We start from the raw sequence: 16,488 nt of genomic DNA on the forward strand, positions 1-16,488 counted from the left end.
ATGACTTGTTACTTTTCGAATGTGCGCTACCAATTTTTTTGACAAAAGTTTATAAGCGAAAGTAGACTATATTTTCGAAATGTAGAGTCAAAAATCCCTTGGCGCTTTCTCATTGATATGTTACAGTTTACTGGAGTGTGTCTTATTTGTATGAGTAGTTAATCTAGCGTACGAATCGTGGATGGTGGTATTCAATATGTTGACAGTTAAATTGAATGAGAAAAAGTGCCATCGCGTTTTCTTTCACAAAGCAAATGTAAACTATTTCATGGTCAATTTTCAGTTTGTGTAAATATTGTATTTAATTTTGAACAACAAATTGGCTTGGTACATGACCAATTTTGTACGTGAGAATTCGTTGGGGAACCTCTTCTATAAACTTACTTATTCGTATGTCGTGAACGCTTCATTTAAAACTATTCAGCATTACTATCAATTGATTCTCAGAAAGATGCTGTAAAAATAACCACAGCAAGACCAGTTTTATATTCGGAAATACCGAAGCACATATTTCAGCACATCCAAAAAAAACTCATTATAACCTGGAAACTGAAATTATCACAACAAAAACATCGACTGAAGCATTGTAAATCAGAAAAATTAAATACACGAACAGTTTTTGCGGTACTTATGTCAAGCATCTTCTTAGCACAAAGTTAAACATTCCGTAATTCAAGGACATCTATCAATTTCACACATGAACGCTCTAATCTTCTACAAGCCAAATTGTCCAGTTACGACGTCGATTGACCATTTTTTGTATGAAAACAATCATTTATTTGATGAATCACTGAGACGATACTAAATAAAGCCAAGTGCGAGTCGGACTCGCGCACTAAGGGTTCTGTACTATTATCCATAACAGAATATTAATATTGAGCAAAATAATACAAAGAAAAAAGTCACGATTATTATATGGGGATCCCCCTTAATATATTTTGTTTTTATTTTTTGTAGTTGTTGTGATAGGGGCATCGGAAATACATAATTTGTGAAAATTTCGCTTCCTAGCTATTACGGTTTATGAGAGTCAGCCTGGTGACAGACGTACAGACAGCGGAGGCTTAGTAATAGGGTTTAATTTTTACCGTTTAGGTACGGAACCCTACATACTACAAATAGAATTTGCGACAATACTCGTTTGAGTAATTTCGTTTCCTCGTTGATGACGCAAGATGGTTTTTTTGCGTGAAATATGGTGTTCGAAAGATAGGGTGTGGGTGTTAACGGAAATTGATGATTTGGGATTAAATTATCATGGACTTTAATGGTTAATGTACTTCCCTGATGATTTATTACAATATAAAAAATACTACAATAAGGAGGCACTTGACGGTTGAGTGAAGGTTGCAAAACTTCAGTTATTTTGCCAATGAACACGTAAATAAACTTTACTGTTAATACATCTTGGTACTTAGGTACTTATACTTTCATGTGTGGTTTCACATTTTTAAGAACCACACTTACAAAAACCTCTTTATTTTCATGTTAATTATTTTTTATATAAGGTGGACCTAAGGATATACCTACATGTCAAGAAGAAAATAGGAAAACCATACTTTTAAAATGTGTTTATTTTTCTGCCCCAGTAATAAACTTTCAGATTTGTCAGTATTTTTCGCTTGAGTATAAAAAAAGTGTATTACACACTTTTTTATTTTTTTTCTGAATTCCGGTAGTATTCATTCTCAATTAAATCCTATGACGCTACAAATTTACCTATTAACCTTCCTCCAGAGCCACGTTATTTTTCAAAAAACCGCAAGTGTCTATCAAATTAAGGAAGTAATAGAGATTGAACAAAAAACATAATTTTCGCAGTAGATGTTAATCTTCATCGTTATAAACCTGGAAATGTCATGTTTTGCATACTTTTATGGCTTGAGAAATCTGCAGTTAATTTATCAACTATGTCTATTTTTGGTCATCATTTTGATGTCAAGACTATTTTTCAACATATTTTATTGTACTATTCAAATTCATTGTATCTGTATACTAATATGTTTGAAGAGCATCATTCAATGATTTTACCACAATTTCTGTCGTAATTAGTATAATTATATGACCGAAACGACAAACTATATCTTCTTACTACAATATTAGCTCTTTATTGCCAGAATCAAAAGAAATCTATGCTAACAATGTTTTTTGGTACATTATTGGAATCAGTCTAGTCATTTCAATAATACCGAAAAAAACTAAAATTAATAAAAAGTCTAACTACATTTTTATCTCCTTGGCTATTAAGCAACAATCAAAAACAAAAATAAGGCAAAAAATCTTACTACTTTTTGTATTCTTGGCTGATAAAGAGCTCCATAAATAATATTCGTATTCAGCTTTCATAGTCAGTAAACTATTACTTAACATATTACGTGCAAACCGTCCATAAAGGTAACAATTCTAAAGAGGTACTAAACTCGATCTCAATACATCATCATCAGTAATTTGGTTATCTTTCAATGGCCTCTCAAATGGTTACTCCAACTGGTTACTCAAATAATGCTCAAATATTTGTACTTTGACAGTGCAATTTTGACAAACTTATGTCATACTATTAAGCCAGGCAAAAATAGTAGGTACCTATCTACTACCAAAACTACTACAAATCGCAGTCAATTTAGACACAACCTTATTAACTTTATTAATTATATCTTTCCTTATGAATCACTCTGTCATAGAGTAGCAGTGTCTATAACAGAAAATCTTATGAAAATCCTCCCAGTAGTTTTTGGCTTAGTCGAAAACAAAGACAGACGAACATTGTCTTAACAACCTGAATATTAACTGAACACTGTCTTAAAATCTGCTCAGAACTTTTTCGTTTAAACTTAATAACAGACAGACTTTGTTTATGATAACCTTCCTTATAAATCACTCTGTCTTTATCTGAAAATCGTACAAAAATCTATTCAGTACCTCGATTCTGTACAACTATCGACTACCGACAACCGGCTAGCTATCGAAATTTTGACATTCAGAATGTACTGCCAAAATGTTTCCTACGACACCCGTCAGAGGCGCTGATCAGATTTTCATACAAAATTTCTCGATGACAGGTTGGTTGTCGGTAGCCGATAGTAGTAAAGAATCGAGCCTCAGTTGTTTTCGAACTTCAATCACACGCAGACAGACGATTTGACATTATATAGTTATTATGACAATAATGTGTCAGCGAATATTTAATTTGATGACACAACTGACTGAAGACCACTCGACGCACACACGCGTCAAAAATGGATACCTATTTAAATTTCTTCTGATTTTTGAAATATCATGGCCGTTGAGAGGATTACCATAAATGTGTTGTGACGCAATTTAGGATAAGCGTGTGACTAAATCGTTCGTGTTATAGCTATTCCCAAATTATACCTACGCGAAGACTTTGTTAGCGGAGAACTGTAAAAGATGTTGAATATGTATTTAAGTTTCAAATTTTTTTGTGACAAGTCGGCACTATGAATGAATATAATATACAAAACGTTTACGTTACTGAGTGACTGACTGGCTGATTGATAGACAACGCGATGAAGTCGCAGGTGGAAAGCTAGTTTGATATAAAAAACGAAAATATATAAACAAACTTATAATGTCTACTTACTTATTTGGAACTATGTTTTGTGTCTAGCGATGCATAACACTATGTTCCATAATATGTTATTCCGAAACAAAAATCATCAAAAATAATGACCCATTAGTTTTATTGTCCGAACAAAACTTATAAAGCAAACTGTAGTAAACACCCAAGTAGTAATAATTAGAAATAGAAACAATCAAGATCAAAGCGCAGGAAGATTTTAATCCGATTTCCTGAACCCATAATGTTCACATTTCATTATTATTCCTTAAGAGTACACAATAATCTATTTTCACTACATAAAGTGTAATATAACTCTTATTTCCTAGCGTTAAGGTGCATATTTCCGTTGTATAACTGCTAATAATGTTTGTTTATCTGACACTAATTGATACGGACATTTGTTATAAAATAGTTTCGTAAATCAGGAAGCGCCTTACTCCCTGAATAACTTGGATATATCCGTTTTTATGATTATTTATTTACGTGGTTTCAACATCCGTATAATATATTTTCAAACTATATTTAACGTTATTAATGGAGTTTCAAAATTTGTCTAAACTAATTGGCTGAAAAATAAAATGTGCAAAAATAATGCACTTTTTTCCAATGCCAAGCCGGAAAGTTTAAAATAAGAACACGATCATCCACATGTCAAATATTACCAAAGACAAAAAAACGTCAAACAGACAAATGACACGGAACCGATAAAAAATATTTCAACATTCAAATTTAGAACTGTACTAATTACCGTTCCTGTGAAAGAAATATGGCGTCGGAAAAAATGCGCCGCCGTTATAAATTGGAGCTCTCCTAATGCGTTTCGTCGCGATCTTACATCCTGCATTCCGAATTATACCTCCGATTTTCTGATACAAGACACCCAATGAGTTCAGAATAAAAATAAATTATGTGCTTAACATCCCACGTGGTTGTAAATTAAAAGAAAAAGTTGCACTACAATCGTAGGCGAAAAACGTTATCTGCTTAATACAATTCCGCCATTTTATTAAAGTTTTTACAGTGTCATTTAAAAATATCCGTTATTAGGTGTGGTCGGTTATAATTTAAAATGTGTTTATTAAAGGTGTGGTCAACGGTTTTGCTATAAATTTATCGTATGTGTCCGTTCATATTGGATAAATTCGACACCGAGCATCGAACCTTGCATTCTTGGCACATGACGTGTTCGCCTGAAGTCGTGTGCATTTTGTCTTGATACGCTTGTACGGAATTTTTAGCAGTTCGTTCAACTTTACATCTTTGAGATAAACTTAATGAAAATATTAAAACTAACTAGGTTAGCTTTTAACGATGATACTGCAGATCCTACTTTAAATAATTACTTTAGGAAATATTTCGTATTATAATTAAATTTATAAAATGTTAGCAGATACACATGACGCTATGCTATCATGTTGTTTTCCGATAACCTAAAAATACCAACGGTACACATTATCAATGCTTAATAAAAACATTTTATTGCAGACATCTCCTTATAAGCTTTGTCACAGTTATACTGAGCATATTAATAAAATTTACATCTAGTATCATTTACATAAATTGTTTTTAAAAGCATTTTGGCTTACTTTTTCATGTCATTGGCACATATTAAGCAAAGATAATTTGTAATATAATATCACAATATCGATATCTATTCTTAACTTTTGTCACAGAAAATATTACAAGTCAGGAACTTAAATCTAAGTAGGTACCTCAAACGAAAATCAGTACCAAACCTATGAGCGGTAAGTACGTAATTAGCCGTGTTATTAAAATAAATCTTGCAACACGAACATTTTCTATACTTACAATATAAATTAAGTAATGAACGTGTTTTCTGATAAAATTGTCCACCCGCTGTCATAAAATTTTGAAACCAGATTAAAAAAGTAGCAGTAACTAAACGTGCAATATTGCTTATACACAATAACGGTCATTATTATAACTTTCTTGAACAAAGACAGATGCTGCAATTACCTTGAAATATTCATTAAAATACCGTTGAAAATCAAATGTACGTGATTAGTTTTAATCACCAGAAATTCTTACTCGTTGCCCAATATAGTTTTTTTTGGACAGCAAAAAGGTTCCATCAGGCGGTCTCATTTACCAGTTGCCAAACTATTTCAACCACAGACTGCAGCAAACAATGGGAGTGATTTTCTGCCATCAAAACTCATCAAATGAGACTTAACATAAATTTTCCACTTATGCAAGTTGATGACAGACAGTTTTCTTGTTGGATTTCAATATTACAGAATGTTCAGTGGCTAGTTTAATTAAATTTGGTTCACATTCAAGTGATTCTTTCCAATGTTTTTCTTGAAATCTTGTTAAAATAATGCAAGAAATCTATGTCAAAACTCACATCCGTTTCCCAGTTGCCAAAATGTCTTAATAGATACATAATTACAGGCTCTACTTATAATCAACTAAATTCTAATTTGGACTTAATACTCTTAATTCGTACCTAATCCCAAATAGTTAATGATCAGCAATATTTTATTTAAACTTACCAATTGGAACTCCAACGACCCTAATTCATTACCAATCCATAACCATCTGGATTAGCCAGATTAATGAACCCAAAAACCAAAACGAAAGTTACGCATTCAATCCTCATAATCGTAACCGGAAATCGATACCTGCATTATTAATTACATTACTGAAATAATTATCTAATAAGTAGTAGTAGAGTAAACGATTTAAACGTGTGGACGGCACGAGCGGCGATCCATTCATAATTAATGAATATTTTAATGAACGGGTTATTTTTAATGATACGGATGCGACTAGGCTGAATGTGGGTCATGCCTTGGCATGCAGATGAGTGCAACGATGCAATCGCGGGATTTATTGACATTACTCTTTTCGTTCGGAAATTTAATTGCTGCTTTATGCCCACTTGAAGTTTGTTTTGGTTGCTCGAGTGGTTTAATGTTTGTGCTCATAATATTATGTTACGTTGTGTTTTTATGATATTTTGGTGATAAAATAATACTTACAGGTTGAACATAAATTGCAGTATGCAAGTGCAATTTATATTCAATCTTTAGTGTGTATTTTTCTTTTTATTTACTAACAAAAATAAATTGAACTGATGCATATTAACTTATCTTCCTGTAATCTACGGGTGATATTTCAGGCACTGAAAGTACCTTATGCTATAATAATATATTTCCGTTTTTAGTATTTTAGTAGTAGCCACAAAAGGTCCTAAAATTAAACCAAAAAATCCACCAAAACAATGACTCAACAATTTTACATAACTAACACGAACATAGCGCCATAACGGCGGGATCAACCTCCTGAATCTAAATCATGTGCGCACGCGCATTCCTATCGCATTATCGTCGTTAACAAGTCGCACGTGTTAGAGATCAAGCTGGGCGCAGTAAAATACAGCTATGAAACGCTACCAAAATAGTACTTACTAGTAGTACACTGTTTCTATTATGTTTGATATAGTTTTTGTTTTTTAAAATGGTATAAAATAGGTACCTGAGAAAGAGTCTTCGTATACCTAGTGAAATCAACAATCGATTTTATTCACTATAAATTTTCTTAAGTATGAAGGTAATTGTTTTTGTCTATTTTGGTTTTTTATCGGAATGTTTCCCTATAAATTACGATAGATACTTTTGCACACACTCCCATTTTAATTTAGAATTGATTTCCCATCAGTCGTTAGATTGCCAAAAGTGGGAGGATTTTGAAACAGTCTCTGAATAGAAGAAAAACGTTTATTTTTGTTAAAATCAGCGAACTAAAATTTTCATAAACTTATGAGACTTGTCTAAATTGAAATCGGAAATGACTTTTCACGTTTCATTCGCCACATAGAGTAGCAGAATTTAATTTTAAGTTCTCTAGATTCTTAAAGCCATCTACATCTTGTCGTTCTTCACATATTTAAAACCAATGAATAGCAATTTGAATACAAATATAGTAATCGTTCCAAGTATGAGGAAAAATCCTGTGTATAGTTTCCGATTGAATGGGGAATAGAATTTAATGATGAACTTACTTAGATGCAGTCATTTAATTGTCAACAATAAATAAAGGAAGTAACTATAAAAGTATAGAGCTATAACTATAGCTCTATACTTTGTGTATAATAGTAATGAGTTGAAAAACTTTTCAACTCATTACTATTTAATTTATGGAGCTAAAACAAAAGAGATTCTCTACTTCCAGCATATTTAAAACATTTTGTTAGGACAGAAGCAAGGACTAATAATTGTTCAGTATATTATAAATGACAAATTTTTGATACATGTTGGTACCGTTGTAGAAAATCGCGCTGTGTTTGTTAACCAGATATAATCGAGAAAATAAAATTTCTTAAATATGCAGGAGTGAATACGTAAAGATATATTTTTGGTTTTATCCATTACGCAAACAAATGTCGGCAAAATGAAAGCCGTAATTACATAGACACGAAAAAGATAGCAAAATTTACGCTAAAAATACACAGTATTAAGTGAAAACACTATCGTAATCTGTATCCACTGTTAAATAACAACAACGTGTGGCCAACCTAATCCGAGGAATTTGTTCACTTAAAGCTATCACTAAATTCGATCTACCCGCAGAATTTACTTCAAAAATAACCCTTAATCCTTTGTAATAGGGCTTATAAAGTTAGTGTAATAACTGTAGCAATAATTTTGCAGGATAAAGTAGGTACATCTAGTATGTTAGGAACACTCGGTGGCATGCAAATGTGGTCACATTCCTCTCTGCATGCATCTCGTGACTGGCTTTCTTTGGCAAGACGTGTATTTCAGTTAAGATAAGAATGCACTTAGGGAGATACGTCGGTATACGTCCAGAGAAGGCCCAGGTTATTATTGGACTGCAGATGAAGATTGCAGGACGCAAGGATACATCATAATAGTTAATTGCGTTCAAGCAACTCTGTTAGCTTGTAATGAAATGTGTTTATGACTTGTATTCTTTTTGCATTCTGAGCAATATATTACGAAGAATAATTGGAGTAAGGTCTGTTGTAAATTGTATTTGTTATTGTACTGTAGTATCTTGGAACAAGTACATTATGGGCGAGGTTTCTCCTTAAACAGTGCTCAACATCGGTAGCTTAAATTCTTCGCCAGTTACAGTGTTTTGTCTTTTGAATGTACAGTTTCAAGATTGATTGAAAGTGACGAACACTGGATAAATGATCAGAGCTCACAAAACGTATAAACGTTCATAAAGATTGTTTAAATATATTTTACGAGAATAAGTTGTTATTAGCTCAGTTAAGTATCTAATACTACAACATGTAAACAGTAGGTACGATTTATATCTAATGCTTATAAATATTTACAATTTATTAATATCTTAGAAAAGCTCGCATAGACTCCACAACAAGCAGTTAACACGTTACAATGTTGCAGATATTGATAAGATCGCCGTCACCGCTAGTCCTTTTACGTTTAACACTTCAGTGCGTTTTTAAGTTTATTTCTAGTTTATATCAAGATTGATTGCATCTTGGAAACCGGTGTTAGGGCAACAAATAAGTACGGTTAGAAGGATCAAAAGAAATTTATGAAGACGGTTAAAATTGTAGATTTGTGACCGTTTATTGGTTGTTTACAAGAAGGTTATCTGTGAGTTACAAAGAAATTTAAAAAATACTCGCTTTAAGGATGAAATCGTACATCCAGAAGCTCGCGCCATTTGTAGTATCTAGTATGCTAATATAAATATAGTTAGGTAGGTTTCTAATAGAAGACACAACTAAGCAAAGAAAAGGTTGGCATTTTTACGAAAATATCTCCAGAACATAGGCATTCCTAAAGTTTCCAATCACGGATTCCCGATATCAAAAAATATATAGTTGATTCGAATACGATTACCTACTAAATAATGTCTTAATTGAGGAAACTAAATTCCTCCTTCCATAGCTTTAATTCTACAAAATCTTAATAAACCTAAAGTTAGCAACGTTATAATACTAAATAGCGTCACGGGAAATTCTGGGAAGCGCTCCAGTGAAGGTGTGCTATAATTATGTCCAGGACATACCAGTTTATTTGCGTTATGTACTGCCACGAGGCATCTTAATGGGTTGCGTGCCGATCTTAGATTATGTTAGAATTTGATGACTTGTTTACCAACGGATTGTGGAAAGAAAAAAGCTTTGAAAACCCGTTTATTTTTTAAAGGAAGTTTGTTATTTCTTGAGTGAGTACTATCATATTCCGAATCCACGTGAACTGGCTATAAATTAATAAACTGTAAGTGAAAAATGACAGCGTTAAACCTAAATTATATCTATTATTTTGATTTTATGAAAATAATTGAATACCTTTCAGATATGTCAGAATAGAGGCCGTTTTTTTCGTAGTCATATAAATTTAAACGACAAATTATATGTTTGACAGACTCTCTTTTTTCTGTCGATGCCGAAAAGTGTTGACATTGAAGTGAGAGTTTTTCTTCGCCAAAATAGGCAACAATCAATCACCATACGCAAATTGTTTATTTTTAAAGGCATAGCCGTGTAATTTTCCTAAATACGAGAACCACGAATACATTTGTTTATAATAAGATCAACACACACCGCCTGTCAAGTTCAAACTTGATTTATAAGCGCAACTGTTCGTGCTTTGTGCGTCATCACGTGTTCTTTTTGAATTTTTAACGAGATTACTGTGTCTTGTCAAGAGTTTGACGGTTTATATACAAATTACAATGAAATTGGCGAATGTGGAGCTGTTATTTTGAGTGACAATGACAAAATGGAGCTGAGTACCTAAAGATTCTTTTTGATGCGCTTGCAAGGTACATACTTAAAGAACTTATTCAAAACTTTGATTTGTCTTTATTTCCTGGATCGTAAAATTTCACATTTAACATAAATGTGCACTGCTCAAGTTACCAGATGCTTTTAAGGAAAATAATTTATGTAAATAATAAAGGGACCTGTGGAAACATTGTAACTGCAAGACTGCATTAGCTTACCAAGAATTTATAACGTCCACAAATCAATCCGGTACAAGCATTAACGTTGGTAAAGTTAAATTTAAACAAACAAATACCAACGCATTTATTTCCATACAAAATGAACAGAAAGGCACATTCTACAAGTACTTAACAATATAGTAAATGGCTGCGATTAAAATGTGTACAACCATTTTGTCGCGTATTTTAAATAGTTTAATGAAGCAAGTGGATTTGCCGGTTTGGTTGGACATTTTATGGCTAGCTTTAAATAACGAGAGTAGTGTAAAATAGACACTACAATTACGAGTACAGTGGTATGTTAGGAATAAGTTTATTATGTCCCCAGTATGAATGTTTGTTAAGTACTCTTAGTGAAGTAATTATACGGACGGGAACTGCTGCTATTTGAATATTATTAGACTTACCTTTTAAGCCACCTAACATAATTAGCAATCAACACTCCATTACAGTGTAATAAACGTATTATCTATCAGTTTCTCTACGAAATGAAAAAACGATTTGAGCACTGCAATAAAAATATCATTCTTGAACAACTTTATAAGCCTACAAGATACTTACAATTTTACGATTTTAAATCTAAATAAAGATTTTGCAGCTCACCAATTTAGTTGTATTGTACTAAAACTTAACTTTTTCTTTTCTAGGTAACCCCAACGACAAGATCTTATACGGTCGTCCGAACAAGCGACGGAGCGCATCCTTCCCAGCACCGCGGTCTTTGGACCGGCGCAACTCCTTGAGGATCTTCGGCTCCTCCAGCAAGTACCTCCAGAGATGTGCGTCTACCCGCAGTTTGCATCACAAGAACGCTAACACTACCGACAGTTCGTCCTCCACCGATTACCCGCCGAGCGTCGAATCTGCGTCGCCTAGTGAGTTTGACTGTTTTTTATTGAGGTTAAAACAATAGTCGATAAGGATTTAAATTGCATTGGGGTATTGGGGACTTATAATATCTAATTTGACGAAATGAAAAATCAATGATTTTCTTTGATGATACCGCGAGCTTATGAATAAAAATACAGCTAATCCCGCTAATTCCGAGATCTCATAGGAGATGAGTAGAGACTACATAGATGATTTGATGTAGCTATTTCAGTTTGGTAATGCTCAAGATAAAAAAAACAGAGTAGGAAATCGATTAAGAGTTTTGCGTGAAAAGTACACAAAGAACAAATACTCTAACTAATAGATGTGTATAACTTTTTCAGAGAAAGTGTCCCTGCTGTCCCGCTTATTCAGACGAAGCGGCCGCAGCAAGCAGACGCGCGCGATGAGCACCTTCTCTGCGCAGTTCCCGCCCACCGAGTGGTTCAACTCCAAGGCGGTGCACTTACATTGTGTCGCTACGCAGACCAACTCGAAGGTAACATCACTTTTCATAATAACATATCAAATCTTTGCAGTCGTAACGTTCCTTCAAAGGCCTTTGGGCGGATTAAATTACTTTGACACTAGGTTGCGTAAAACAAAAAAGAACAACAATTTTAACTAATTCTCTTCTTCATGTGTTTCAGGAGTCACTGCAGAGTCAAACATCATTCGTCTCATCATACTACGACGGTTCGGAGATCAGTAATCGGTCGTCGACGCTGCCGCGCAGGCACAAGCGACACCTTTCCACCGAGTCGGGACTAGCCGCCTCCGTCACCGGCAACTACGACCACTCGCCTGTCAGACACTCCAGCCCCAGCTCCGGCAGCCTCCCGAGATCTACTCTAAGCAGAAGTTCCACCAACAAAACCATCCTCGACCACTTCGGATCACCACAAAGAAACAGCGACCCTAAGCTAAGAGACAGCCCCAGCGGAAGCTTAAGGAGGGTTGACTACTCAAACTCAGACCACATCATGTCCACTAGTGGCCCGTCCAGTCTAGAAAGTACGACCCCACTCCGTACTCCCCGCAAAGATGCCAAAAACGGTCAGTTAGACCCAAATTCACCAATGAAAAGGAGCTACCACACTAGCGGGAGTAGCGGCCACTCAAGCCTAGAGTCCCACATATCAGACCGCACGTTAAAGCCTTCGCCTAGTCATAGCAACCCGCACGGAGCGCCCGGCCTTAGCAGAGCACAGTCACTCGTCAAAGTACAGAGCCTGCAAAGCTCACCAAAAAGCCTTCACAAGTACAGAACGAAACCACCTATTGTCGGTGGCGAAACGGTAAAAAACGGTAACACGTCACCCAAAAGTTCGCCAAAAAACTGTCCAAGCACACCCAAAAAAACCGCAACCCCACTGCATAAAACCTTAGGGTCGAAGGTGGAAAACCCCTCAACGACGATGTTGGCCAGCTCCAATTCTAACAACTCTATCACACTAAAAGTTACCACGAATACTATATCTCAGAACGGTGGTGGTACTAACACCAAAGTATATGTACAAAACTCGCCAGTAAGATCCGTTATCACTTTTGAGAACGGCAAAGTCACCGAGACTACCAACGGAAGCAACATTTATATCATCAACGACGATCGACAAGTCGTGTCTGTGTCTCAAAATGGGGTCCAAAATAAAACACCAAAAAATCCCACTGAAACATCGTTCGACGTTTGTGTCGAAAAGAATAAGCAGATGTATCAAGAGTCAGAACCGATCAAAGTACAAGAGAATAAGTTCAATAAAAATTCTATTAACGACACGGGTATGAACAATAATCGTAAGCTTTCTTTACAAATAGGCGGTGCAACTAATAACAACAGTTTTGTGTACAAAAACCAATTGAACAATACGAACGAAGTTGCATCGAACCCCGCCTCTCCGGCAATTCATAACAATATAAATAATTTGGAAACCACTGCCAATAGTAATCCTTCGACGCCGACTAAAAGTTACGATAATATTATAGGATCGTTGGGAAGTCTGAGGTACCAGAAGAACTCTCTGTCGTCAGCCAACAGCGGGTTACAAACGAATATCAATTCGAACAGTGAGCTGAAAAGCGTCGATTTACTAAAGAAAGCAGCAGCATTGCAAATGTTGAACGGACTACCGAATGTGAATAACAGAGTGAGCTCGGACTCCATCGCGAACCTGTTAACGAAAGCTATCGACCAGAAACCGACAGTTCTGGGGTCCGAGCCGAATTTAGCGCTGAAGAACCAAGAACCGATAAAGGATATCAACACGTCGGCTGAGAAAATAAACTGTTTGGAAAACAAGCAGAAGAGGTACAGCCTAAGTCAGGAAAGCAAGAAGGAGAACCAAGATTTCTACAATTTTCCGAGCTTAAGCGATTTGAGCTTTAATTTTACGAGTCTAGCGGCGCAGAAGATATTGAAGGGCGTGAGTATAAACAGCGTGGACACGCTGGTGGAGCTGAACATGGCCGCCAACAACTCGGAGAAGCAGAACAACCGCGATGTCGCCGCTGTGTGCACGGACTTTGGCCTTGTATAGCAATTAACGTATAATATTTTTTGTTGTAAAATGTACAATAGTAGACATAACACAGTATGATGTAAGGTAGTTGTATAACTTATTCGTAACTACTTTTTAACACGCTTTAGATATGCAATACCTACGTATATTTAGTTGAAAACTTTTACTCGTTTAAGATTTTGTACTCCCTACTTACGGAATTTATATCTTAAACGCATTGTATCCCCTATTATTAAAATTTTGTTTGTCTTTACTAACTTATTATCATCGAAAGTATCATTGTAGAAATTATTTAACACAGTATTCATAAATGTAATCGTTAAAATTTAATCGGAAGTTCTTAGTTTGTAGCTCACTTTAAAAGTATCGAGACAATAAATCTGAACATTCGTGACAACTAAAAGTGGCCTAAAAATACATTGTTACATGGGAATTTAGTGCCTAATTCGATCGTAATTGAATTGTAGTCATAACGTAGTCTTTCACTTTGCCTTAATAAATATATGGCTATCACACTGAGTAGCTACAGTATTTAGACAGATCCCCTCCACAGCACTTCTGTTCGTGCCATCACAATTTTCCAGTGAAAAAGTCGAGTACAAACTAGAATACCTAACTCCAAACAGATTCCATCCAACAATGGGAATTTATAGGAATGATTTGTAAAATGTATGTCATGTATTAAGTGCCATAAAAACCATAGTATTACATAACGTGGGGAAATGGAATGGGATGCGGTATTTGAAATCATTTCATGTTAATGAATTTGCTGAATTTGTGTATGAAAGCAATGGGTATTTATTCATTAGGGAACATTATCAGAAGTCATATCGCAGTTAGTATAAAACAGTAATAACGCCATTTGTAAAATATATTAACAATATAAGATGATGCTTTATAATCTCGTTTTATTTACCTACCCTCAAATATCAAGTCAACAATAGGAATATTTTCGAGATAAGACGATTTTTTTCTTACAGAGGAAAATTCTTTACGAGGGCGGAATTCTAGTGCTTCAGCTATACAAGCACATGTAATGTCTGTCATGTACAGTGTACACAGACATGGGTTCAATTCCCAGTTAAGAATAAAGCAACCTCAAGTTTGCAGTTCTCTTAAGTATTTTCAATGGAGACTTTCTTGATTAGAAAAGTACCAGAGATATTGAATTAATATGCTAGGTCAACTTATTACCCCTATAACTATAGGCATCAAAAGAACTGTTTTTCTTGTCGACACTGAACTGACTGGTAAGAGCCGTTGCATTACATCTTTTCTGATGATATAGAAATTATAAGCTGAAGAAATCTCTCTTAAATAATCTGAGATGTTAATATGACTGATACACTGATAACTATAAAACCGCTGAAAATATCCAGAAAGGTCTCTAACTCACTGGATTATAAAAAAGTTTTTGGTCTGGTGCAAGGTGAGTCTATACACAAAAATTATAAACACTATTCTCATGAGTACATACAAGTAATCTGACAGCAGAGAGATAGCTTTACCTACTTCTACATTACTTAATATTACTATGGATTAAATTTCAATTGAAAACAAAGTTTTATACAAAATATAAAACTTTATTATATCTAAATGGTAAAATGTAAATTCATATCAACACTACATCTACAGTTTGCTATAAACAAGCTATGGTGCTATGCTCCATTACATCGGTCACTTGCGAGGGTTCCGTCTCAGTCTGGCTCTTGATTGAATTCAACCAATCATCGGTTGGGTCAATTTTTTTTGTGTCTGTGTCAGAACTGTCACTTTTCTCGTCCTCTGTACTTTCTCTACTCTCTGTACATTCAGTTACAATATTATTGAGACTATTCGGACCATTCTCCACTACTTCTACTACTGCTTCATTCGTTTCTACGTCTCTAAATTGTTTAGATACCTCCCCTGATCGTATATTTACATAACACACGCAATTCTCAGTAGACGTGATCTGTTTCAAGGCAGCCTCTTCTATAGCCTCTAAATCCTCGTTTTTCACCTCTTTAGTCAACTCCTCTATAGTCTTGTAAGAGTACATATGGTCGTCTTCAGGGCTGACATAATCCTCAAGTGTAAAAGTATTGCTATCAAAATTTAGCTTCTCAAAATCAATAACCCCATAGCTACTTACGTTATCTAATAATGTGGACTCGTTATCGAAACATATTCGAATATTTTGAACACAATTCCTCTTCAAGTCTTTGTCGTCTTGGCATTGTTTACGAATAGCATCTAGTTGCCGTAAAGTTTTTAATTCCCTCGCTTTTAAATTCGCGTACACTCGCGCGAAACACTGCTTCACATTACTTTTTAGCTGAAAACAAAAGAGTACAAATTAAAATTACTGGCAACAAAGAGAATTGCGATGTTCTTTTTTAAAATTAATTACATTTTCGATGTTTTTGTCAAATTCGTCAGATTCGCTCGCCATGTTTACGTTTAGAAAGTTTGACGTTTCTGTAGAAAGTTGCCGAAAAATTATTTCTCAAAACTACTTTTACCTACTATGTTGGCCAGCTTGCTGGTGAATGGTAGTTTAATAGT

At 34.8% G+C, this 16,488-nt stretch overlaps 2 protein-coding genes across 2 annotated transcripts in view; one reads left to right on the plus strand and one right to left on the minus strand.

Moving 5' to 3' along the window:
* ko (Stork-head domain-containing protein knockout) overlaps positions 1–14,860 on the plus strand; it is a 205,290-nt gene extending 190,430 nt beyond the window's left edge. The window contains exons 7-9 of the mRNA XM_076114799.1: positions 11,203–11,430; positions 11,770–11,924; positions 12,076–14,860. Coding sequence (XP_075970914.1) covers positions 11,203–11,430; positions 11,770–11,924; positions 12,076–13,959 — 2,267 coding nt within the window. The 3' untranslated portion in view covers positions 13,960–14,860. The remainder of the gene's footprint in view (positions 1–11,202; positions 11,431–11,769; positions 11,925–12,075) is intronic.
* A 643-nt stretch (positions 14,861–15,503) lies between these two features.
* Positions 15,504–16,404, minus strand: LOC142973191 (uncharacterized). The gene is made up of 2 exons (XM_076114800.1): positions 16,334–16,404; positions 15,504–16,258 (listed from the first exon to the last, which is right to left on the minus strand). Exons 1-2 carry the CDS (start codon positions 16,373–16,375, stop codon positions 15,581–15,583), a joined length of 720 nt encoding a protein of 239 aa, XP_075970915.1. The 5' UTR covers positions 16,376–16,404; the 3' UTR covers positions 15,504–15,580.
* Positions 16,405–16,488: the final 84 nt, after the last annotated feature.

This window comes from Anticarsia gemmatalis, chromosome 5, assembly GCF_050436995.1.
Source record: "Anticarsia gemmatalis isolate Benzon Research Colony breed Stoneville strain chromosome 5, ilAntGemm2 primary, whole genome shotgun sequence".
Classification (NCBI taxonomy): Eukaryota; Metazoa; Arthropoda; class Insecta; order Lepidoptera; family Erebidae; genus Anticarsia; species Anticarsia gemmatalis.